The sequence below is a fragment of the Myotis daubentonii genome, chromosome 21 (assembly GCF_963259705.1).
Source record: "Myotis daubentonii chromosome 21, mMyoDau2.1, whole genome shotgun sequence".
Taxonomy (NCBI): domain Eukaryota; kingdom Metazoa; phylum Chordata; class Mammalia; order Chiroptera; family Vespertilionidae; genus Myotis; species Myotis daubentonii.
The window spans coordinates 15067567-15092232 of NC_081860.1; the positions used below are offsets into that span (position 1 = coordinate 15067567).

Genomic DNA, 24666 nt, shown 5'->3' on the forward strand with positions numbered 1-24666 from the left:
TATAGGGAGACTGATCCTGGAGGTTCATGAACCTGTTATTTTGGCCTAATAGTTATACTGGCTTCTCATTCCAAGTATTGGGCGCCTTTCAGGCAGGGGCAAAGCTATCATTCCTCTCCTTTGGTTATAAACAATGTGGTACAGAACTCTCGCATCATCATGTATATTAGGCCATGTCCTTTGGCGTCAGACTTGAATTTGAATAATGGGCTCTGCTTCTTAATGTGTGTAACCTTGAGGTCTCAGTTCTCTCATCCATAGATGCGGACAACACTTGATAAATACATAGCTACCGAATTGGTTGTGTAGAGAAAATGCCTGGTATGCAGTAGGTGCTTGGTTAGTAAATACTGATTACCATTCTGAAATCCCACAGCAGCGAGAGACTTCTTCTGTTACAGGGTAAAGGGCTTAAGGAGGTCCCTGGGGGAAAAGTATGTGGAAAATCACTTTTCCCGTTCTCATTGGAAACGTGGGGAAAAAATTGCTGTTTTCTCTTGCAAAGACAACCGAAAGCTTAGTTTGTTCTGCCCAGGTCTGAAACCTCTGTTCGCCTGTGCCCATGGCATGGAAAGCCAGGGTCATGGGCCACATAGAGGGTTTCACTGGGCCTCCCGCCCCGTGGAAAAGCAGTCCCTCAGGGCAGCCATGGATGTACAGGTGCCTGCGGTTAACCAGGCAAAGCAGCAGCATCAGTTCCCTCTCCTTTATTTTGTTCTCATCAGAAAGATACATTTTTTAAATATATATTTTTATTAGAGGCCCAGTGCACGAAATTCATGCACGGGTAGGGTCCCTAGGCCTGGCCAGCAATCAGGGCCGATTGGGACTTTCTGACTTCGGGCTGGGGCCTCCCTTCCCCAGCTGCCGGCAGCCGGCCGGGGCCTTCCCTCGCTCCGTGCCGCCCCCTGGTGGTCAGGGCACGTCATAGTGAGCAATTGAACTAGTCTCGTGGTTGAACTCCCAAGGGGACACTTTGCATATTAGCCACATGATATAGATATAGATATAGATATAGACATAGACATAGACATAGACATAGACATAGACATAGACATAGACATAGACATAGACATATAGATTGATTTCATAGAGGAAAAGAGAGGGAGAGATAGAAACATCAATGATGAATCCTTGATCAGCTGCCTCTGGCACGCCCCCTGCTGGGGATCGAGCCCACACCCCAGGCACGTGCCCTTACCGGCAATTAAACCATGACCTCCTGTTTCATAGGTCGATGTTCATCCACGGAGTCATGCCAGCTGGGCGAGCTTTCATTTTTTTTTTTTTAAGTTTGTTCAAATTGAACAGCCGCAGTTAGGTATATATTGAAATACTCAGGGACTGTTCAGTGCCAGACACTATGTGGTACGTATGGTGACAGCTGAGATACAGTTGTCTGCTGTTTGGTAAGGGACTACGTCATACTTGCAAGCAATAGAGCTGGAAATGGAGTTTTAAGAAGTTTGGAAGATTGTTGTCAGCGTTCAGGGGAAGGAGGGGCTTCTAGGCAGGGAACTTGTATATCATGCAAGGAGGGCAGTGAGGCCATGTGTGTCCTCTCAGCAGGAGGCGGCTAACACTGTACTGTCTTCCTGTTCCGTGTATTTTCTCAAGGTCATGACTGCTGTGAGACAGTGAAGGTGCTGCTATGTGCTTCCAAAGAGGGCCTCCCCGTGTTTGTGGTGGCGGAAGAAGACTTTGAGTTCGTCCAGGACGAGGCGTGTGACGCAGCCCAGTTCCTGGCCACCAGCGCTGGGAACCAGCAGGCGCTGAACTTCACCCGCTTTCTTGATCGGTCAGGACCCCCGTCTGCGGACGTGAATTCCCTTGATGAGAAGGTGGCCCTCGCTTTCCGACACCTGAAGCTGCCGGCGGAGTGGAATGTGTTGGGGACCAATCAGACTTTGCGTGGTAAGAACTTAAATGACCCACAAAGACACGCTGAGTTTGGAATACTTGCAGGGTCTTTTGGTTTGTTTGTTTTGTTTTAATTCTCACCGGAAGATATTTTTTCCATTGATTTCCAGAGAGAGTGAAAGGGAGGGAGGAGGGGGAAAGAGAGAGAAACATCAATGAGGGAGACCTATCGATTGGTTGCCTCCTGCACTGCCCCCACCAGGGCTGGGGAACTTGGCAATCGTAAGGAATCGAACCTGAGATCCTTCAGTCCATGGGCCAATGCACAAAACAACAACAAAGAAACCCCCACACTGATGTTCTTCTCAGTCAGATAGGGGTTTTCCCACATAGTTATTCTTGTGGCCGATGCCATCTACTAGATGCCATGGTTTTATATATAAATTTCAGTGAAACAGCCTAAACCTGGGGTCCAATAAATAACATCCTCTTTCCCTCCTGAGTTCAAATCCAGTTGAAAGATTTCGCAGGTACACAGCGAGAGGTGGAAATGTTTTTCTGTTACTGATAAAGCTGGGTTGGAAGACTGACATCAGACCTCCTGCCTGAAGGATTTGCTGTCCTTTCTGCTTTATCTCTCAAAGAGCTGGACAGTCATAGGACTGCCCTACAGTGTCCACCCAGCTTTGGTGACTGTTATTTAGGGAGAGCAGACCCAAGTCACTGCCTCTGCAGGTAGCAGATCCTGAGAGGTATGCCCAGAGGAGGCTGAGCCAGGGGCATGCTCAGTTCCTGCTCCCACAGACCCATCAAATACACGCCTTCTTCCTCCCATGGCCCCATGGAAGATTGGTGAGGGGTATTTGCCAGCTTTGCCTCTCTTGTATTCACTGAATTTAACAGTTAAGCCTGTGATCACCCGCAGAAATGCCGCCCCCTACCCTCAGGGGCTTACTGTGGACATGCCAAGGCAGTCCAGGTAGAACACAAAGGCAAGTGTAGACTCTAAAATCAAATCAGGAAGAAATCACCTTTCCTGCCTTTTCCTTGCTGATACAGTGTCCAAGAACCCTCTGCAGTGCCAAGACCTGGAGATCAGAGTGTTTGCCCTTGTGCAGGGCATCAGCGCCGCGCCAGACCCCTAATGTTGGGGCCAAACGCCCACAGCCCCACTGTGTCTGCGCTGGCCTGGGACTGCTTGTTCCGGTTGCCATTCATGAGTCTCTGTCAAGATGGGGTGCAGTGGGTACTTGTGGAGCTTATGGTGTTTTTATGGTTTTGTTTCTTTGTTTCTTTAAAGAAGGCACGGGAGTTGGATAGTTTGTTCATGTTACCATATCAACAAGAAATCCATTTCACCCTGAGCAACATGGGTTTCAACTGCGCAGGCGTCTTGTACGCGTGATTTCAGTCTGCGGTGGGAATCCACCTGCTCAGAAGGCTGACTTAGTTATATGCTGATTTTTGACTGCATCGGCGGTGCCCCGACCCCCTTGTTGTTCAAAGGTCAACCGTACTAGAAAAAGCGCAGGTCTGAAGCTTTAGGCGTCTCAGTTCCCTCTCTGGGCCTTAGCTTCCTTGTCTTTAATAAGGAACTGACCAGCTTTAATATTTTTGTGGACTTTCCGTGTACTTCTTAAGCTTCTATTGTATAATTGCTCAAGTAGTGCTAGCACAGGTTAAAGCAAATGTGAACACTTAGGAAAATGCATTAAAATCACAGTAAGGTACCATTACACACCTATGAGGAAAGCTAAGGTTAAACATACCAAGTGCCAGCCCTAGCCGGTTTGGCTCAGTGGATAGAGCATAGGCATGCGGACTGAAGGGTCCATGTTCGATTCAGGTCAAGGGACATGTATCTCGGTTGCAGGCTCGATCCCTGGCCCTGGTTAGGGTATATGCGGGAGGCGACTAATTGATGTGCTTGCTCTCTCACGTCAATGTTTCTCTCGCTCTGTCCTCATCTTCCCTTCCACTCTGGGAGTGCAGAGTGATATCACCACTCTAGGAGATGGTTTGGCAGTTTCTTATAATGTCACATGTGCATTTACTGTATGACCCAGCAATTCCTCTTCTGCCTATTCCTCCTAGAGAAATCTTCCATTCACTCAAAAAATCTTCACACAAATATGCCTATGGCAAGTTATTTATAATCACCCAAAACTGGAAGTAACCCAGATCTCTCTCACTCGGCAAATGTATAAACAAGCCGTGGTACATCCACAGTTGAATATTACTCAGCAATAAGAACTATTGCCATGTGCAACAACTTGGATGCATTTGAAATGCATTGTGCTAAGTAAGGAAGCCAGTGTCCAAAGGGTGTTTACTGTATGATTTCATTTATGAGAGATTCTGGAAAAGGCAAAATTACAGGCACAGAAACTCGATTGGTAATTGCCAAGTCTAGGAGGTGGGGTCTGACAGCAGAGGGGTATCTGAGGGAATTCTTTGGGTGTTGGAATGGTTCTGCATTTTGGCAGTGGTGGTTATAAGAATCCATGCATGTGTTCCAAATCATGAGACTGTAGAAAAGCGAATTTTTACATGCATTAAAAATAATTAAAGAACAAATGAAAATGAACAAGTTAGGGGTATACTTTGCAAGGTGAAATGCATGGAAAGGTCTTGATATATTCCTGCCTTTGAGTCAACAACTGGGAGCAGGAATCTGGTTTCAAGGGCTAGATTCGAATTCTGCAGTTTTAACTGTTCAATCAGTTGTGGATTAGAATCTTCAAAGACTGAGTATTTTAAGGGCAGAGTAGCTTCAGTTGAGAGGGGCTTGCTTGCTGTCCTGGGATGAATGTAGAGGAACATTCTGCTCACGTTGAGTTGTACCTCTAACACTTTTTAAAAGTTGTTTAAAGAAAGAAGGTACCAAGTGAGCTTGTTGCCTGGGATAATGAAACAGGTAAATAGGGCACTTGTTACATAACAGGGCTCCTTGCTATTAAAGGCGGGGATATTTACTGGTATTCCAGCTTAATGCTTGTACAAAGGCGTCATGTAAGATTTGTGCTTAATCCTCATACTAATTGTTCGGATGCGGAGCTTTTACATTTTTTTTTCAGGTCAGTGACTCCTTTTAAAATAGCTCAGATTTCTCCTACGGAAAAAAATACATATAGGCCTGCAGAAATTTACATATAATTTCGGGATTCATTGCTGCCTTGAACCGCAGGAATGGACGTGAAATTAAGAACTTCTGGTTTAGCTTTCCTATTGTAAACGGGAAAGAACTTAGGCAGTGGAGTCAGTTTGTTTACCTCCTGGCTTCCCTGCAAGGGTTTGTGTAGAATGCTAATCTGTGTCTCAATTTCTTCACGTATAAAGTGGAGGAAAATAATTTGGATCATGTGTGCTAGTGAGCAGAGTTGTGCATTTTGAACATACCAGGGCCAATATGCAGTAGCCTTTTAGAGACAAATTTGAGCTCTGATGAGGGAAAGGAACATGTCTTATAAAAGGAAAGAACAGCATAATGAGACTGTGTCCGTTTTGCTTTAACTTATTTCTAAAGTTAATCCTCACTTTAAACATGAGCAAGAGGGGGTTTGTCCATTTGAATTCTTCTAAGTGTTCTTTAATCTCTAGTTGCCTAAAGTAGCCTCTACACTGTTCTTTTAGCCTTAGTTCTCCTTTAAATGCCAGTGAGCATTCATCTGGGGGGAGGGTGGATGGTGGGGTAAGGGTACCTTCCCTGTGAGTTACCAAGTATCAGTTGTTTTAGCTTTTTTAAATTGTTTGGATGTATGTATGTATGTATGTATATATGTATGCATGTATTTAGTTAGTTAACCTCACCCAAGGATATTTTTTATTGATTCTTAGAGAGAGTGAAAGGGAGGGGAAGAGACAAAAAGTGAAACATCAATGTGAGAGAGAGACAGCGATTGGTTGCCTCCTGCATGAGCCCCCATCGGGGTCAGGGATGGAGCCTGCAACCCAGGTACATGCCCTTGACTGGAATTCAACCCAGGACCCTTCCGTCTCAGGCCGATGCTCTATCCACTGAGCTAAATCCGCTAGGGCATTTCTTTTCTTTTTTTAGAGTATGTTTTTATTGATTTCAGAAGGGAAGAGAGAAGGAGAGAAAGAAAAACAAATGATGAGAGAGAATCATTGATTGGTTGCCTCCTGCACGCCCCCTCCTGGGGATGGAGGCCACAACCCGGGTATCTACCCTAACCTCGAATTGAACCAGTGACCTGTGGGTTCCTGGGTCAATGCTCAACTGCTGAGCCACACCGACTGGGCTAGTTGTTTTAGCTTTTTAATACCTCGGTGGTGAGTGAAAATGAGGGATTAAGATGCTTTTTCCCCGGAAAGAACCTGGAACAGTAGCAGTCAGCATACCTCTCAGGTCGGAGGGTGGGCCTATTGAAGAGGAAGGAGGAGAAACATGCTGGGGACATCTCATTCTTAGTCAGTTGTGGTATCGTGGGACTAGGTGAACAGGAAAGCTAATCGTCACGGGAGGTGGGCATCCTCCCACACAGAGAAATTTGGGTGGAGAGGAGGAGGAGACAGGCTGAAGAAAGACTTTGCTGAAAACAGCCTGTGCGTTCTCAGCTCTGTGTGCCTGATGTTGGTTAATAGAACCTCAACCATAATCATTTGCTGCCTGTTTCAAACTTGTTCCATAGGTTTTCATGGAAATTTTTCCTTAGCTGCACTCGCTAGTATTTATGTGTTTTTCAGCTGTCATAGCTACTACGAAAGAAAATAATGAAATATGCAAAGACTGCTGAGGGATTTTTCTCTTCACAGAGGATTGCTACTGTCTTGACGCCCAAGACAAGCAGTTTCTAGTAATGGCAGGACCGCAGCTCCACCAGGCTTTGTTGCCTGTCAAACCTTGATTCTGTCGCAAGATTACAAGTGTCATTTTTCCAAGAGCCCACATCTCACACCGGCCTTCTGTTCTCCTGCCCCACGGGGTGTAGACTTCCTGCGTCATACAAGCTTCAGGTGTATGTGAGAGGCAGTTCAGAATAGTGGAAAGAATGTGGATATTGGCGTCTCATAGATAGAGGTTCGGAAGTTACGGTAGCCGGGCCTCTGGGTGGCTCGATGGGGTGAGAAAAGTACACACAGGCTTTGATTGCTATGTTCACAGAACCTGCAGCGCTTTGCTTAGTTAGAAAATCTGGCAGTTTGAAGAAGATGCAGCCGCCTAGCATTTCATTGCTGAATTGCTCTCCGGGGACATAGCTTTCTCTGCACATCTGGGCACGTATGGGCGGGAGGTGCTTCCAGCATCTGAGTAGATAGCAAGGGGGACCCAGGCATTTCCGATACCTGCTCTGTGGGTAAGCGCTGGGGCAACATAGGGATTTTTCCAATTGATGGTTAACCAGGAAAACCAACCAGCCAGCATATGGCCTACAGGAGAACATTGCAGCATAAAGGAAATGGGAACATATCATGAGTGTTCATGGAAGGCTCTCTGAGTATAATTTTCTTTAAGAAACCAAAGAAAAATTGAGAAGAGATTTTCCATTTGTCCTTTAAAAGATCGAAGAAGGCAGGCTTCTAATGAAATTAGAGAAGGAAGCAGCAAGGAAAAAAATAGGCTTAATGAGTATGTCAGTCAGCTTTCAGCCAGAGAGTCAGAACCATTAGGGGGAACAAGTATGTATTAAGATTTATTGCAGGAAGTGCAGCCGGTATAGCTCAGAGGTTGAACATCGACCTAGGAACCAGGAGGTCACAGTTTGATTCCCGGTCAGGGCACATGCCCGGGTTTTGGGCTCGATCCCCAGTAGGGGGTGTGCGGGAGGCAGCTGATTCATGATTCTCTCTCATCATTGATGTTTCTAACTCTCTCTCCCTCTTCCTTCCTCTCTGAGATAAAAATATATTTAAAAAATTTTTATTATCGGGAATAGCTTGTGTGATTGTCGGGGCTCACTAAGCAAGCCCCAAATTTGTCGAGCAAGAATAGAAGGTCACGGGCAGGCAAGCTCAGACTCACCGGCGTGAGCCAGAGTGTGGTCCTCAGACAGTGGGAAGGGGAGACGGAGCAGGACGGAGCTCTGGAGCGTAGACACCGCCAACTCCCAGATACCGGCTCCCGCAGGCGGGTTCTCTCTCCCGGGGAAACAGCCCTGCCTTCGAAGCCTTCCAACTGCCGCAGGCCCGCCGGCTTATCCGGGATATCTTCCTTATTAAATGAACTGATTAGGGGCTTTAATTCCATCTGCAGAGAAGCCATCACAATGAGGGCAAAGACGGACAGGGAGTTGGCTGACATGATGCGAGGACATCCAGCATCCCATGGCATAATTCAATTCAGACGGGGACAAAGGACCCCATTGACATCATAGGAAATGCAGTTAGTGGTCTGAAAACACAGTTGAGTAACTCTCAGAAGAGAGGAAAAATACAAAGGGACATCAGAGGAAAAATATATAGGTACAGAGAGGAAAGACCAGAGATTAATCCTAAATTGTAGGTTTAAACTAGCGTTTAAACGGATGCAAAAGGAACAAAATCAATAACTCTTCCTGCTGGATCCCCACGTTGTGACCTACATCCACTTCTTAAAGGATATGTATATTTTTATTGATTTCAGAGAGGAAGGGAGAGGGGGAGAGAGAGAAAAAAATATCAATGATGACAGAGAATCATGGATCGGCTGCCTCCTGCACGCCCCTACTGGGGATCAAGCCCACAACCCGGGCATGTGCCTGACCTGGAATCGAACCATGACCTCCTGCTTCATAGGTGGACTCTCAACCACTGAGCCACACCTGCTGGGCCACCCACTTTTTTTTGGTAAGGAAAAGAATATATGTGTGGAGCCACCCTTATAAATTAGCTCATATATCAGTTCATAGAACAGGTGTATTAAATTGGAATGTAGAAAAGGCTTGATCGTCATGTGGAACTGTCTCCTATTGGAGATTTTGCTCCTCATTGTTTTTTTCTAACGTTATTTTGTTTTCCCTTGAGAGCTGTCTTTCCTCGGCCACTACAGAATCGTTCATGTTGTACGTTGTGGCCTTAACTTGAGGATCTCAGGTACTTGGAGGTCGTGGTGTTCACTACCTTGCCCTTTTGTTGGTTTGCTTTTTTGTTTTTCACCTTCTCCCCTCGCTTCTTCACATCTTCTCCCCCTCTGCAGATGGCGGCCCCCGGGAGACGTTGATGCATTTTGCCGTACGGCTGGGCCTGCTGAGGCTGACGTGGTTCCTGTTGCAGAAGCCAGGTGGCCGAGGAGCGCTCAGCATCCACAACCAGGAAGGAGCGACACCTGCCAGCTTGGCCTTGCAGCGGGGTTATCACAAGTTGCACAAGCTCCTGACCGAGTAAGTGCTCGTTCTCCCTCCCCTCCCCTCCCCACCGACCCCACCCCTGACTCATGATTGTACCACCCACTTGGCATCTCGGTGTGTTTGCTCCGTGCCTTGCCTTCTGCTGGAGGCTTTGTCAGCCTGCTCCTGCCTCACTGTGAGAGTGACACACGTAAGTCACACCACCGTTTCTCTCCCCTTTGCCTCCTGCCTGCACTGCTCTCGCCTCTTGTTATAAGTCTTGTCTGTGGGGGTAGCATTCTATTGCCAGGTGTCTAGTCGATTCCTCTTTAGTACAGGAGGAAGGAGTTTCCCTGCGCCATACCTTTTTTGTGGTATGTCTTCAACACTTGTAAGACTTCATTAGAAGTGAATACTTTAATATAACTGCATGCGGGAAATATACTGAACCACGGAGTTTAGGTTTGAATGTAATTTCTGTGAATAAAATCAGAGCAATCGTCTATTCGTATGAATAGCAGTAAAAAGCAACCGAGTTGTCTTAGAAATCGCTGTAGAATAGCGTGTGTGTGTGGATTCGGTTGTCATACAGTCTGACTTTTCAGAGAGTTTTCTGAAGAAAGGCTGTTGGTTAAAATACTCGAATATTTTTTCTTTTGTAAATAGAAAAATAAATGCATTATAGCAGGCAACATTTTTCCATTGGAATATTTATAAAACGCAGAAATTTCAAGTACAGTTTTTATTGAATATATTTTTATTGTGTTATGATCATTGTCATCTTTCTGCTCCATAACTGAAGAATGAACCTTGGATCCCTGGTCTTTAGCAATTGAGGGATCCTTGTAAATTGTCAGTATTCCCTAATTCTCAGATGTTTTGCTCACGGCAAACTTCATTTAGTTGCAGTTCATAGTTGACTACTTTTAGCTGTGAGTGTGAGACAGTGTACAATGGCCCAGAAGAGATCTCTGAATATAATGCTACTTACTGTCATATCAACAGCTGTTGTGCTTGTTTCTGCTTTAGGTGCTACGCTTATAGCTTTCCCCGTCGAGCCAGACAGAAGGTTCTTTGCAGGAAGCTTTGTAATGGGTGCCGCAGATACAGTGACGGTAGGAGGGGCGCCCTTCATCTCAAGTGAGCGGTGGATACTTGAGCTCCCCTACAACAGTATTCCAGAAGCGATAGGCTCCATTCCTCCGTACTTCCCATCTGGCCAGTGATTGGATTCCCTCTGCTCTTGCCTCATGGCCGCCAGAAGACAGGCCTCGTTCCAGGAGTTGAAACCAGTGACTTAGTGTAACTATTAAGCGATTCCAATGCAGTTCCCCTAACTGTGATCTCAGGGCCCCGAGTTTTTGCTGGGAAGCAGGGTTGGTTAAGGATAGCCATCCAAATGGGGAAATGAAGCGATTACAACAGCTGCATTATATGCTGGTGAGGGTGTCACAAGACCTATTGCAGCACAGCTTAAAGGAAACTAGAGTGTGTGTTCTTGGAGAAGAGGTCTGGCTTGCTTCATGGTGCCTCCCGTTACTGTGTGAAGACCACTCATCCTACAATAAGAAAGGGAAACAAAGGGGAAGCCAGATTCCGAAACTTGCACAGAGGCCCACATGAGGAGAGCGTGAGCGCGGTGCTGCAGGTCCAGCCCCGACCTGGGATTCTGCTGGCTCTTCCTCTAGGTTGCGGTTCTGTCACCTAGAAAAAGTGCTGGGTCATAATTAGCCATTTAAAAAGCTTGTGGGGTGATTTTTACTCAATCCCCCAGTCTTACTGTGGTATTAGTAGACTCTGCTAGAATTTCAAGGAAGAGTGGGTTGCTTTGAGAAATAAATGAAAGAATGCTTGGAGAGCCCTAGCTGGTTTGGCTCAGTAGATAGAGTGTTGGCCCACAGACTGAGGGGCCCCAGGTTCGATTCCGGTCAAGGGTACGTACCTCAGTTGCAGGCTCAATTCCTGGCCCTGGTCAGGGTGCATGCGGGAGGCAACCAATTGATGTGTCTCTCTCACATCGACGTTTCTCTCTCTGTCTCTCCCCCTCCTTTCCACTCTCTCTAAAAATCAATGGGAAAATATCCTCGAGTGAGGATTAACAACAACAAAAGAATGCATGGAGAGTGCATAGCAGAGTGACTGACAAAAATATTCTCTCTTATTGCCCTTTTCTTAATTTTCCTCCTTTTCCTCTAGGTCTGTATCAGTTTTTCATCCATTAAGGAAATTTTTCCAAAATCTTGAAATATTTCCAGGCAGCATTTGGATGTCCCTACTTGATAAGAGTTTGAAATTATTCCCAAGTGTAATAGATATCACTTTAAAAGAATTAGTTTGGCTCTCTGACACAGGCTGTGATGTCTCGATGACTCTGGGTTGATGGCACAGGGAACTCTAGGTCGTTAAGGAATCATTTACAATGCGGCCACCATTACAAAAGGAATATTTCTCGTAAGGATTTTAACTGTGGAGTATTGACATAAAAATGGTGAGATATTTCATTTGTCCAAAGAGTGAGTGCCAAAATGTTTTGTCCTCATAACCATCTCATTTTCAGTATCAGTTCAACAACTCTTTATTTATCGAATGCCTGCAGTGCATTGTTGATATGTTATAGCTAATTTCATTTCACCCTTATGACACCCTTTCTCATGTAGGCATTATATGTATTTTACTGATGAAATATGAAGGCTCAGAGAACTAACGTGACGAGCTCAATGCTTTATAGAAAAGTGGTCAAGCTGCTGTAACATGCACATCTGTGGAATTCTGAGGCCCGTATTATTCCCTCTACAGAAATATGACAGACGCAGGAAGAGGCCACTGGGATAGAGTATGACTGGCACATGATGAGGAAAAGGCTCTAAGTTTTCCTAGCCTCTCCTTGCCTGAGGGGAACAGGAGTCTCAGAACCATAATTTGACATTTCTATTACCCATCAGATGGGTTTAAACGTATTGTTGGTTACATTTAGCCAGTCCTTTTGTATTTCATTCCTGTGACAATTTTTAAAAAAAAATATTTTATTGATTTTTTTTTTTTTTACAGAGAGTTAGGGAGAGGGATAGAGAGAGTCAGAAACATCGATGAGAAAGAAACATCGATCAGCTGCCTCCTGCACATCTCCCCTACTGGGGATGTGCCCGCAACCGAGGTACATGCCCTTGACCGGAATCGAACCTGGGACCGCTGAGTCCGCAGGCCGACGCTCTATCCACTGAGCCAAACCTGTTAGGGTTCCTGTGACAATTTAATGAGTGAGTAGGGGTATTACCCCGGTTTTGTAATTGAGAGATGAAGTGAGTTCCCAAAGTCCTAAGGCTACAAGTAACAGAACCAGGCCCAGGATCACAGGCCAGTGGTCTGCCCAGTTTGGGATGACGCGTGTGCACAGAGCGCAGACCCAGCCTGGCAGACCCTAGGCCCCGAGTCATGGTCTCCTGTGGTGGCGATGCTGGCCCCTCTCAGAGAGTTAGTGTCTCCCGTTTCTCAGGTCCTTCTTTGGACACATTTGCACTTGAAACCTGGGTTCAGGTCAGAGGGTAGAGCAGCTACTCAAGTGTATGTATTTCACAATGGAGCCAAGTGCGATTGAGCAAGATGTTCTGTTAACATAGGGCTTGCCTCCTTATGGTCCCTGCAAGGACTCGACAAGTGGGTCCTTTGTAGCCCATCGAGTGCATGACCACTTTGGAGCCTTTCCTTTTCCTCAGGGGAGGAAAGAATGAAGTAAATGTACAAATGTACCTTCCACATAATAGCCAGGGTTTTTAAAATACACTTTACATTCATCTAGCCTGAGTCACACCCATCTGTCCATCTGTCCATTCGTTCACTTATCCATGTATTCATCCATCCATCTTCCTGCCCTCCTTTCTCACCATATGATCGGGTCTCTGTCCCTTGGTTAAGATACGGTGCTGGAGCTGGGTGGAAACTAGAAAGTGGGGGAAGGGCAGTGGCATTTATTAAAGAGTGAGTATCTGCTACATTGGTGCTTTACAAATTCTCATTAAATTTCTCAGCAGACATCGAAAGTGTGGTCAGATTAGTACAGTCAGTACTGTACTCCACAGATGAGGAGAGGCCCAGAGAGGCTACATACCTTGCCCAAGGCTATGTGGGCAACAGTTGCCATGACTCACAAGCCTGTTCTTTTTAAGGTTTATTGATAGGATTTTATGAGCAGTCGTGTTTGGTGACATTGTCAGTCTTTTAACCAAACTGATGCAGCTGATTCATAGATCTGGTTTTCAATGACTTGTTTGGTAAATTTCCCAGTGAACCATTTTAAGAATTTTGATATTTCCTAGTTTCTGTGTGTGTGTGTGTGTGTGTGTGTGTGTGTGTGTGTGTGTGTTTTCAAATAATAATTTCAGGATTTCTCTAAAGGCACTTTCTGAGGATAACCCTTGTATTTATGTAACAGGAGCACCAGTTGCATCTGTATTTCTGCTTGGCATTTTGCATAAACTCTCATATATTTTATCCTCTCCCCAACCCCTAGGGCAGCGATGGCGAACCTTTTGAGCTCCACGTGTCAGCATTTTGAAAAACCCTAACCTAACTCTGGTGCCGTGTCACATATAGAAATTTTTTGATATTTGCAACCATAGTAAAACAAAGACTTATATTTTTGATATTTATTTGATATATTTAAATGCCACTTAACAAAGAAAAATCAACCAAAAAAAAATGAGTTCGCCTGTCACCTCCGACACACTTGTCATAGGTTCGCCATCACTGCTCTGGGGGGTGGGCATTTTATCCGCACTTCACAGATGACCGCCGTAGCTGGCAAATAATGGAGCAGGAATTGGAACGAGGCTGTAACTCCCCATGGACTTTGTCACACTGTCTGGACCAGCCGTGGGCAAACTACGGCCCGCGTGCCGGATCCGGCCCGTTTGAAGTGAATAAAACTAAAAAAAAAAAAAGACCGTACCCTTTTATGTAATGATGTTTACTTTGAATTTATATTAGTTCACACAAACACTCCATCCATGCTTTTGTTCTGGCCCTCCGGTCCAGTTTAAGAACCCACTGTGGCCCTCGAGTCAAAAAGTTTGCCCACCCCTGGTCTGGACTCTCTGAGAACATGGGTTGGTGTGGGAAGTGGGCTGCAGCAACAAAGCCGTTCCATAGTCTTGTTTTCCTTCGGTCCACTTCTCTTCCCTCCCTGCTGTCCGCAGGCAAATGGCCCAGCCTATGAATGTTTCAGCCTCAGAGGTTTTCTTCAAAGAGCTGTGAGGTTATACATCTTAGCCAATGAGAACACATTATCCATGGCAACAGCGTGTGGTTTTGAAAATATTTCTGACTTCGCAATAGACCTCAGTGGAAGAAAACATGAACCTGTGATAGGACTTGACATTTGCATGTGAGCAAATGAAGGATCATTTGGCACCTTCCATCCTCTGAAAAGCACAAACCTTTAGGAACCATCACACCTTGGTTGTTGTTGTTGTTCAATTTTGAAGTTTCCTTAAAGTCATACAAGTGACTTGAAAATTTTACCTGTATTTATTATTAAGTGGAGTAAAAATTACTCTTTTTTAAAAAATTTAAATTCTTTATTGTTTAAAGTATTATATAAGTCTCCCCCCCCCCCCATTGGCCACTCCCCGGCCACCCCCACCCCCCAAAATTATTCTTTTTAAAAATAAGAAAAGTCAGTGGAAAAAATATCCTTGCGTGAGGATTAACAACAACAGAAGATTAAAGGAGAGTATGCTTGTAAAGTTCTTAGGAACGTAGCATGTCCCTTTATTTGGAGACCTAGGAAGGAATATTCATTGGCTAGGTGACCCCCAGCCGTGAATGAATGTGGCATGGCTGCTCCACCATCAGTTTCTGACATACTTTTGCCAGGTCAGTGCCACCCCACAGCTGTGATGCTATCCCTTGAAACACTAGGGAATTAAAGCCCCATTTTCCCCTCAGATTTTCGGGAGTAAATAGTTTAGGATGACACTAAACTATGTGTAGTTGCCTGACAGCTACCTCCCAGACTCCTGTGCCTTTTTTATTTTTAATGTCTCATACTCAGAAACTTCCTTCTTTTCTGTTCATTAGAACTACAGCAGCCAATACCATGTAGGCAGTTTGTTGAGCACTTTGGGAGGGCCAAGCACTAGGCCAACCCTTTACATGCATCTGATCTCACAGTAAACTTGGTATTCTCACTTTACAGATGAGGGCATTGAACTTCAGAGAAATGAAAGTAACTGCCCCCCCCCCCAAAAAAAAAGGGGGAAGAGAGAAACCATCAGTGCTAAAATTTCTAGTGAATTTGCATGTGCATGAATCCACAACTAGCCTAGCAGTGAGTTCCCCACAAACACCTAAGATCGTGAGTAGCCTCCTGTTCATTTTGGGGTGTCGCTGATTCCCCTCCCCACTCCCAATTTAGCTTCTCCTGCTCCATGTCAGTGGCGTTGTGGTGGAGTTGGTAGGACTCCTTGAGGGTTGGCACTGTGATGGTGAGGTGGTTTCGTGAAAGATACTGCCGTGGCCCGCAAATGAGGAACTAGGTGCTGCACTTCCTGTCAGAAGGAGACAGCAAACACGCCTTTGGGCAGGGCCGACCTGGCCGCGGCTCTCCACCCTTAAAGCTGCAGTATGCGGCACGGACCCAGGTAGAATGGGCTTGCGATACTCGTGGTGTGTGGGCAGCCACAAGTGAGTACAGACTGACACCTTGTTGATCTGCGTCGTCTATTCTCTGGCATTCGATCTGACTTTGTTGTTGTACCTCAGCAGATGTATCTTTGAACTTCTCCCCTGAATGACTAATGCTGTTAGTACTAGAAAACATGTGTGGTTTTTTTTTAGCTGTTGGTTTGACAGGGTTTTACAGTATATTAACATCAAATTTGAACTTTCTTGTGAGGTACACCATGCTGGACAAGGTAAGAAGCAGAGGCTGGTTGGCTGTTGATGGTTGCACAGCAGCTAGGACACTGGGAAGTTAGTTGGTGTTCACTCTGGGCTTATTGAATGTTATTGTACCACTTACATAAATCTTCACTTTCGGAACCAGATGTGGATATTCAGTTTGGATGCTGTAACCCCAGTGTCTGAGGAGTGGCCTCTTAATTGTGGTTTTCTACAGTTGAAAACTTGCTCTGCATCCTGTAAAATTTATGATAACAAAACCTAATTCACATACCTGATGAGCTTCTCATACATATTATGTGAGACTTGCAGTTTATATTATTTGAATGTGGTCAGAGTTTGAAACTATTATAGTCTAGGTATCACTGTGGAAGTGGAAAGTCTGGGTACAAATTCTGGCCTTTCATGCACTAGCTTTATGTTTTAATAATGGCTATGTAATAGTCTGTAAATCTGTTCTTTAATTTAACAAACTGCCCTCTCATTACTGACTTGGCTAGGTTGCTTCTAACTTCCAATGCTATTATACTTAAAGTTGCAGTGAATATTCTTATACACGGAGCTCTGCCAGGTTTTATTAGTGGGCCCAGGAAAGGTGTACACAGTATGGAACACAGCAGAAAAGGTGCTGGCTTCAGTGTTACCTCAGCGAGGTCTTCCCTGACCCGCCTTATTTAAAATCGCAACCCTCAGACCTGCTTTATTTTTCACGTGGCTCTTGCTGTCTTCCAGAATCCTAGGTGTTTAATTTATCGGAATGCTCTTGTTCCCCTTGCTACGGGCATAAGCTCCCGCAGGACACGGGTTTTGGTTTCTATCACCAGCACCTAGAATAGTGCCTGGCATGTGAGTACCTGCTGAATGCGGGGGTCTACCCAGACCGGCCGACAAGATGGGTTGGAGGAGTGTCGGAGTTCATGGAAGAATTGCAGTGGAAGAAGAATTGCAATGAATAGTCTTTGGTCTCTAGACGCGCTAGGAAGCAAGAAAAGGCCACAGGGACAGTGAACTGGGAGCCTGGAGGGTCAGCTCTTGGAAGTAATTATAGCAACAGAAGCACATTCCTCTGGCAGGAGAGCATGGGAGAGGTAGATGGTCAATAGGTGGTTGTTGCAGAAGGGAATTTCCCAAGGTTTACGTATTAGTGGCAGGGTTAGTAGGGAACTAATTTTGCTGGGAAGGGACTCTATCACTTTTTGTTTCTGCCTTAACAAAGAGCCTCCTGAGTGGTGGTAAGTAGAGCAAGTTATGCCATCAAAGGCTTTTTTCTTATTGGAGATCTAGAGGCCCAGTGCACAAATTTGTGCACAGGTGGGGTCCCTCCACCTGGCCTGCCATCGGGGCCAGCCAGCTGTGGGGAGGGACCGTGGGAGGTTGGCTGGCCGTAGGAGGTTTGCTGTGGGAGTGCACTGACCACCAGGGGGCAGCTCCTTTGTTGAGCATCTGCCCCCAGGTGGTCAGTGCGCATCATAGCAGCCGGTTGTTTGGTCGCTTGGGCTTTTATATCTATAGATGTCTCTGCGCGAATCTCAGTAAGCAGATATGCCAGTAAAGTCTGTCAGACAATTAAACAGAGTTAGTGACATTATCAAACCAAGCTTCCAAGTTAAATTTACAGCCCAGCCTGAGTGGCTCAGTGGTTGAGTGTTGACCCAGGAACCAAGAGGTCACCAGTTTGATTCTTTGGTCACGGCACATGCCCGGATTGCTGGCTTGATCCCCACTAGGAGAGGTGTAGGAGGCAGCTGATTGATGATGTTTCGTGCTTTGAGGTCTAGCTGAGAAATGCTTTTCCACATCTCTGTACCTTTGCCGGCTTTATTTGTACAGGAGGTAGGTATATTGGAATGATATGAGTTGAGCAAAGCTCTGTCTTTTAATAAAAAAAAAACTTGAACTCGTATTTCTTATAACCAAGGCTTCCTTCAAAATAGGATTTGATCACCATATTGACAAGGAGAACATGATACAGCGTTGTAGTAGTTTTCTCTATGTGGACGACTTAAGAATTTTGAATGTGCTTCCTCTACCTACCGTTAACAACAGTTGGAGTGCCCTTGCATTGCATGGGTGGGGTGATAGGCTCTTCCATACCCCATATAACCGTCTATGGTGTAGCCAGTTTTAAGAGAAATGTTTAACAAGCCTGGCTTCTGTTGAAAACCAGGCTGGAGTCATCCTCCTTACATTTCCTCATTATTGGGTTGTTAGCATAACATTAACTATTTTAAGAACCCAGATTTCTTTTTATTTTGATCAAAATGACATCCTTAGGGAGGAATCCTGTAGTTTTTATTTAACCCATTTGTGGCCTCATGAGGAGGATGGAACAATTAGTGATATCCTGAATCACTGGGGAACTGTCCAAACCAGATTTCTCCTGCAGAGCCTCAAAGAGCAGTCAGGGGCTGGCCAGCGTGGCTCGGTAGTTGAGTGCTGACCTATGAACCAGAAAGTCATGGTTCAATTCCCGGTTAGGGCACATGCCCGGGTTGCGGGCTCGATCCCCAATGTGGGGCGTGCAGGAGGCAGCCGATCAATGATTCTCTCTCATCATTGATGTTTCTCTTTCTCTCCCCCTCTCCCTCTCCCTCTCCTTCTCCCTCTCCCTCTCTCTCTGTCTCTCTCCTCCCCCCTCCCCCTCTCAGAAATCAATTAAAAATAAAAAGCAGTCAGGATGGCAATTCTGTGTGAGACTTAGGGTCCAACCTGTGCCTGGGAGGTTGGACGGAGCCGCATTAACCATAGGCTGCTTGCTTACAGGGAGAATGCTGGAGAACCCGACTCCTGGAGCAGTTTGTCCTATGAAATACCCTGTGGAGACTGTTCTGTGAGGCATCACCGGGAGCTGGATGTCTACACACTAACCTCAGAGCCCCAGGCACACCATGAGCCCCCACTTCCTGCAGACAGCTGCACTGGGCACATTTTTAAACTTATGAACATCCAACAGCAGCTAATGGTAAGGCAGAAATTTCCATTCTCAGGCCTCTGTGCCCTCACTCCTTCCCCCAGTGAACCTTGGCTATATTTAAAACAAAAACGCTTCCCTTAAAGATTGCGAAACCTGTAAATAAAGCAATATTCAGTGTTTTAGCAATATTCAGTGTTTCTGCTTATAGATGAGAACTAGAGTTGGGTTTGTAGCAGTAGGAGGCTGAGAGAATTTTTTATTGGATTTTGTAGTAATGAAAGATACACAGACACATTGCAGATATAGAAATACGTAACAACCAGAACTAAATTTTCCTGGCATGAAAGGAAATTTATCTGTTTGTCTTTATAAATTTGTTGGTTTAACTTTATAAAACTAAACGGGCAAAGTAGCTTCTGATATTGTTGCTAAAGAACAAGAACCAGATTTCCTCAGAAAAAAGCCTTTTCACAACTTTTTAAATGAGTGATGATAGTGCTGCTGTATCTGAATCGATAGTTATATGGTACAAAGATCACTAAAAAAAATAAAAGATTTTATAATCCACTCAAGGCCTCCAAGATGAAGTTGTTGCCAGACATAAAAACATTACAGACTCCCTGATAGCTTTGATTATGGATAATACGAACGTCATGTGGGTACCGCTCTCCGGCTATAACATCTGAAAGGCTAAGTTTAGATCATTTTTCCACCCAGTTTATTTCAGAGATGATTTGATTTGGAAAAAGCTTGGCAATAATTTCATTTAAGGTCATCTAGGGTCAGCTCAGTGCCAGAAGCTTCTTGGGGAGCAGGCATTACTTCTGAGGCCAGCAGGCCGACGCACTGCATTGGAGAGTTGGATGTGGAGCTTGCCTCTGCCTTTCCCAATATGAACAGGTGTCAGATTATTTTCCTGTGAATGACTGGCAGGAAGGCAGGCTTTCCTGCAGGCTTTTCTTCCTGGGTGAACCAGAGTCCAGCTGAAACTATCAGTTTGCAGGTGTTAAAGCTACCTCAAGGTATGGGAATCGTTGAACATGAGACACTGAAACTGTCCGAGGATGCATGTGTTAGGAGCATCTAATGTTTTTTCAAGAAATGCCACTTGTTTCTGCCAGTCTCTGTTCTGTAATGTTTGCCTGTTATTAAATTTAATGAACTGCATTTGTAATTTTTAGGAAACTGTTATGCTTTCAACAGGAACTGGAAGCAAGCTAATTTTGACTATGCCAAGCAGCATAGCACAGAAGCTTTTGTTTACGCATTTATTTTATTTTTATTGATTTCAGAGAGGAAGGGAGAGGGAGAGGGAGAAACCAGCTTCTTTTTATCTTGATCAAAATGACATCCTTAGGGAGCACTCCTGTAGTTTTATTTAACCCATTTGTGGCGTCTCCTGAGGGGATGGAACAATTAGTGAAATCCCAAATCGTTGGGATATCATCATTGATCGGCTGCCTCCTGCAGGCCCCCCACTCGGGATCGATCCTGAAACCCAGGAAAGTGCCCTGACTGGGAATTAAACCATGACCTCCTGGTTCATAGGTGGATGCTCAACCACTGAGTCACACTGGCTGGGCTCACCTTTTATATTATTGTTTATTTTAATTCCATCGGCTATGGAGCTATAAGGGAGAAAAGTGATACCAGGAACAGGAGAAACTTCTCTGTCTTTATTCAGATCAGCTCATCGTGTAGCCTCAGAAGAGCTGGAATGGTCGTCAGTTTTCTCCAACTGGGTTTTTGTTGATAGGTGTCAGTGACATCTTTTCCCATGAACAGTTTTTAAAAATTTTCTTTCATTTCCTCCTAGAAAACAAACCTCAAGCAGATGGACAATCTAATGCCCTTAATGGTGACAGCCCAGGATCCTTCGGGTGTGCTCACTGCCCAAGATGCAGATGGCTCCTTTCTTCCCTGCGCATCAGGGTCCACGGACAGCCCGCCGCCTTCCTCTCCTCCTGCCGGTGCGGGGAGCTCTCCACGCGGCTCCGGGATCACGGCCGCGCAGGTGGAACGTCCCTCTGATTTCTCCAGCGCGGGCAAGGAAGAGAACACAGATTGTTCCTGTAGGAAGAAAAATAAAGGCGTGGAGAGAAAAGAGGAAGAGGCGGAGCCTACTGTGGACTCTGAGACTCGGTCTAATCCCCAAAGCTGCCTTCAGAGCATGTCTGATTGTGGGGAGAAGGGGAAAGAAGGCCTTCCCCCCTGTGAAATCGGAAGTGAAGAAACTCAAGCAAAATCTGCCACAGCGGCCACAGCCCAGGGGTCTCTGAGCAGTGGGGGTGCTGCCCTGCCGGGAGTCACACTTATGGAGTCAGGCCCAGCCCCGCATTTCCCTGCAGGTGAACAGGAAGGCAGATCAACAGGAGATGCTGGTGTCCCAGAGACCGCAGAGGGAGCAGAATGTGGTCTCAGGAGCCCAGATGCCGCCACCCAGAAGAAGGTGCTCTCAGCCGGGGAAAGGACAAAGGCAAGACTGGAGACCTCTCATGTCGGTGCAGCTGGAGCCTCTCATGTCAAAGACACAAGGCAGCCAGTGGATACAGCCATGGTTCCAAACTGCGTGTCTGCCACCAGCTCCTTGGACGGTGAGACGCCTGCTGAGTCGGTACTTGTACTGAGTCATGGAGGAGCCCCTATTGAAAAAACTGCCGAAACAGAAACTTCCAGACGTTGTGACGCGAGTGCTGATGATCAGAGCCCTGCCAGCGTTCCAGCTGCTGCAGATGGCAAGATGGACGCTCCCTTAGCACACACGGGTGGGGCAGTGTCGTCCGCTGATCTGCCCTTCCCCCGGCCACAGAAGGATGCTTTGCCGAAGGAGAAAGCAGAAACGAATTCACCTCATCTTCAGAGCCAGAACGACCAGCCACCCATCTGCTCCCCACCTGGAGACGATCAACCTCCAGCTGCCTCTGCCAGTGGACAGAGCACAGTGACGTCTAGTGGTGCGCTGGCTGCAGAGCATCGCGATGACACAGTCACCCAGCCTGGAGGCTCCGCCACAGGCCCGCCCCACGCACAGCCTCCGCCCACTGCCGTCTGCCCGGAAGGCCCACAGGCTGAGACCGTCACCCCTGACCCTGTAGGAGACACCCAGGAAGATGTGGGTTTTTGTCCCCTTGAAGTTTTGGATGCAGAGGGCCAAACAAGAGGTGTGAACTCACAAACACCTCTCTCACACGCGCTTGAAGTGGAGCTGCATCCACACGCTGTTTTCCCCAAAGCAGAGCGAGAGCCAGTGCCAGCCCAGGCGGTGACATCAGGCAGGACTTTCTCTCCGGCAGGCCGTCCAGGCAGTGAATCAGTAACGAAAGATGACGCACTTTCTCTTGTCCCCTCCCAGAATGAAAAGGGAACAGCAACTCCCCAGCCACTTACCGCTACAGACCGTAGAGATGGCGGAGATTGGAGTGATCCAGATAAGCAGCCACTAGAAGACCGTGCAGCAGGCCTGCCCACACCCCCCGCTGCCCTGGATCCTCAGCCCAGCATGGGGAACGCCAGTCCTGGAGGATTTGGGGGGGAGCAGGAGGACCCCTGCCTCCCAGCAGCCCCTGAAGTTAGGAACATGGAAGGGGGCACCGGCTCTTCCCGGCTACATGTGGCTGAGGCCCCTTTGGCCTCTGATTCCAGTTTGACTGAAGAAGGAAACAGCCCGGTGGTTCCAGAAAGCTCTGCGGCTCAAGGACAAGGTGACAGATTTAAAGCAGTGATTTGCTCCTCCACTAAGGAGGACACGCTTCCTTCAGGGGCGCTGCGGGAAGAGCAGGGAACAGACCCTCCGCGACAGGAGTCACCAGGGGACCAGGGAGAACCTGGCGCAGCTGCCTGTGCCCGGGACAAAGCACTTGAACACGGCGGTTCCCGGGGCACACCCTCGGCCTGTCTGAGCGCAGAAACTAAGCACAACAAGGAAGTGGCCCCACCAGCCTCACTGCTGACTGAAGGTGGGGCCGCCCAGAGCCCGGTGTCACCGGGAGCAGGTCTGGCCACAGACGCGGGCCAGGAAGCCGTGGGTGCAGAGCAGAGCAGCTCACCTCGGCTGCCGGGTCTGTCCCCAGATGCCTCTCGGGCTTCTAATTGCAATGGACCTTCTGCTGTGGATGGAGTGACAGACGCTCAAGCCCAGGGAGAGACCGCTGCTTGCGAGGCGAGTGGAAACATGGCATTGGATGTGGCAGTGGGTCATGCGCTACAAGGAACTGCGGAAGCCAGAGGAACGGCTTTGTCGCACAGTGCCCAGGACCTGCCCGTTCCGGAAGTCTTGCTGCGCCAGGAGAACGGGATCCAGGTTTTGCCAGGAGCCTTACCGGACAAAGGTGGGACGGACCTCCAGGGTGCTGCAGCCCCAGAGACGGTGCCTCCTGTCTGGGAGAAAGGGAAGCCGGAGGGAGCCCACCTCAGCTGTAGCAGGGATGCCTCCGAGGAGGCACAGATGAATGACACACACTCCGTCCCCCTGCAGCCCACTGCCAAGGAGCTCCCCGCAGAGGCAGGGCTCTCCACCAGTGATGACAAGGCCCCCAGCAGGGACAGGGGTGCTCCCCCTGCCCCTCACGCTGTGTCTGCCGAGGCCGGGCACCTGCCTGAGAGCGCAGACTCCATCGAGGAGGCTGCGAGTCGTATAGTGGATGCCGTCATCGAGCACGTCAGGGCCTCAGGAGCCCTGCTCACAGAGGGCGACATCAGTCACCTGCCACCGTCCAGTCTTGCCGAGGCAGGACCAGGGGCTGGCCAGCTGGAGAGCGCTTCTGCCGGGAAAGTGCACGCCCTCCTGCCTGGGGAGACCCCACCAGCGGGCAGTACTCGTGAAGAAACACCCGGGAGCCCTGCCGGATGCTCTGCTGGAAGGGAGGAGCCAGAGAAGATCATTCCGCCGGTTCCAGGACCTGAGCCAGCAACAGGTGAGCAAAGCAGATGTGAAGTTAAGTTGAGAGACAAGCTCCCTGAGCGTCTGTGTGCCGTGCAGGTAGGAATATAGGTGTCCTTGCTTTTTAGAGGTCTTGCATTCATTGGGCAGGCTGCTAAGTGAATAGTCACCACCCCCAGAGAGGCACGCCCCCGCCCCCCCCATCCCTCCCCCACCCCCCGCCCCCAGTGCCGAACAGACTTTGCGTCCTGTATTATAGACCCCTGGCTCGATTGCCTGAGTCTGTAGGTGCTCTGTCTGTCACACTGGGGTGGGGTGGGCGGTACGGTCCTATTAACCTGGAACTCCATGTCTGCTAGGTCCCCGCTGCTCTGAAATGATGAAGGAATTTAGCAGGTGCATGTATTCACATGGCTTAGGCCTTTTCTCTAGAGCCATCCAAGACGGTGCTGAAGTAGAGTGTTTCCTTTACATGCCTGGAACTCCTTCCCCCATCCTCGCCTGTGTTCTGAGCAAATTGAGAGTCAGAGTGGTTTCATGAATAACTAGCTGTTAGTATCGGTCTAAGCCGATGGCCTAACATCCCACATGGTGGTATTAGGTCATCCGTGGGGGGCGGGGGGGCACCCCCTCCTCTTCCTGCTCTAGGACCAGACCTCCCATCCCATGGCCTGTGGCTTTTGGGCAGCAGTCTGGGAATGCAGGCCGCTGCACGGTGCAGGCATAGGATGCAGGATTTCCGCCCCAGCCCAGTCTGCTGAGCTGCTGTCACAGGGCAGACGTGGTGTCTGCTTATCTTGGTGAAGCAGCTGCAGCGAGCTGATTGCTCACACAGCCGCCTGCTCCATGTC

The 24666-nt window shown here is 47.5% G+C and overlaps 1 protein-coding gene across 14 annotated transcripts in view; it reads left to right on the top strand.

Annotated features, from left to right (window-relative positions):
• AKAP13 (A-kinase anchoring protein 13) overlaps positions 1–24666 on the top strand; it is a 195271-nt gene that overhangs the window by 78452 nt on the left and 92153 nt on the right. For 9 of the 14 annotated variants that reach the window (XM_059678194.1, XM_059678195.1, XM_059678200.1 and 6 more), the window contains exons 4-7: positions 1618–1914; positions 8996–9179; positions 18771–18984; positions 20753–23849. In XM_059678194.1, coding sequence (XP_059534177.1) covers positions 1618–1914; positions 8996–9179; positions 18771–18984; positions 20753–23849 — 3792 coding nt within the window. Of the gene's footprint in view, positions 1–1617; positions 1915–8995; positions 9180–15692; positions 15807–18770; positions 18985–20752; positions 23850–24666 lie in introns of those variants that run through there. The other 5 variants (XM_059678198.1, XM_059678199.1, XM_059678202.1 and 2 more) reach the window with 2 other exon arrangements.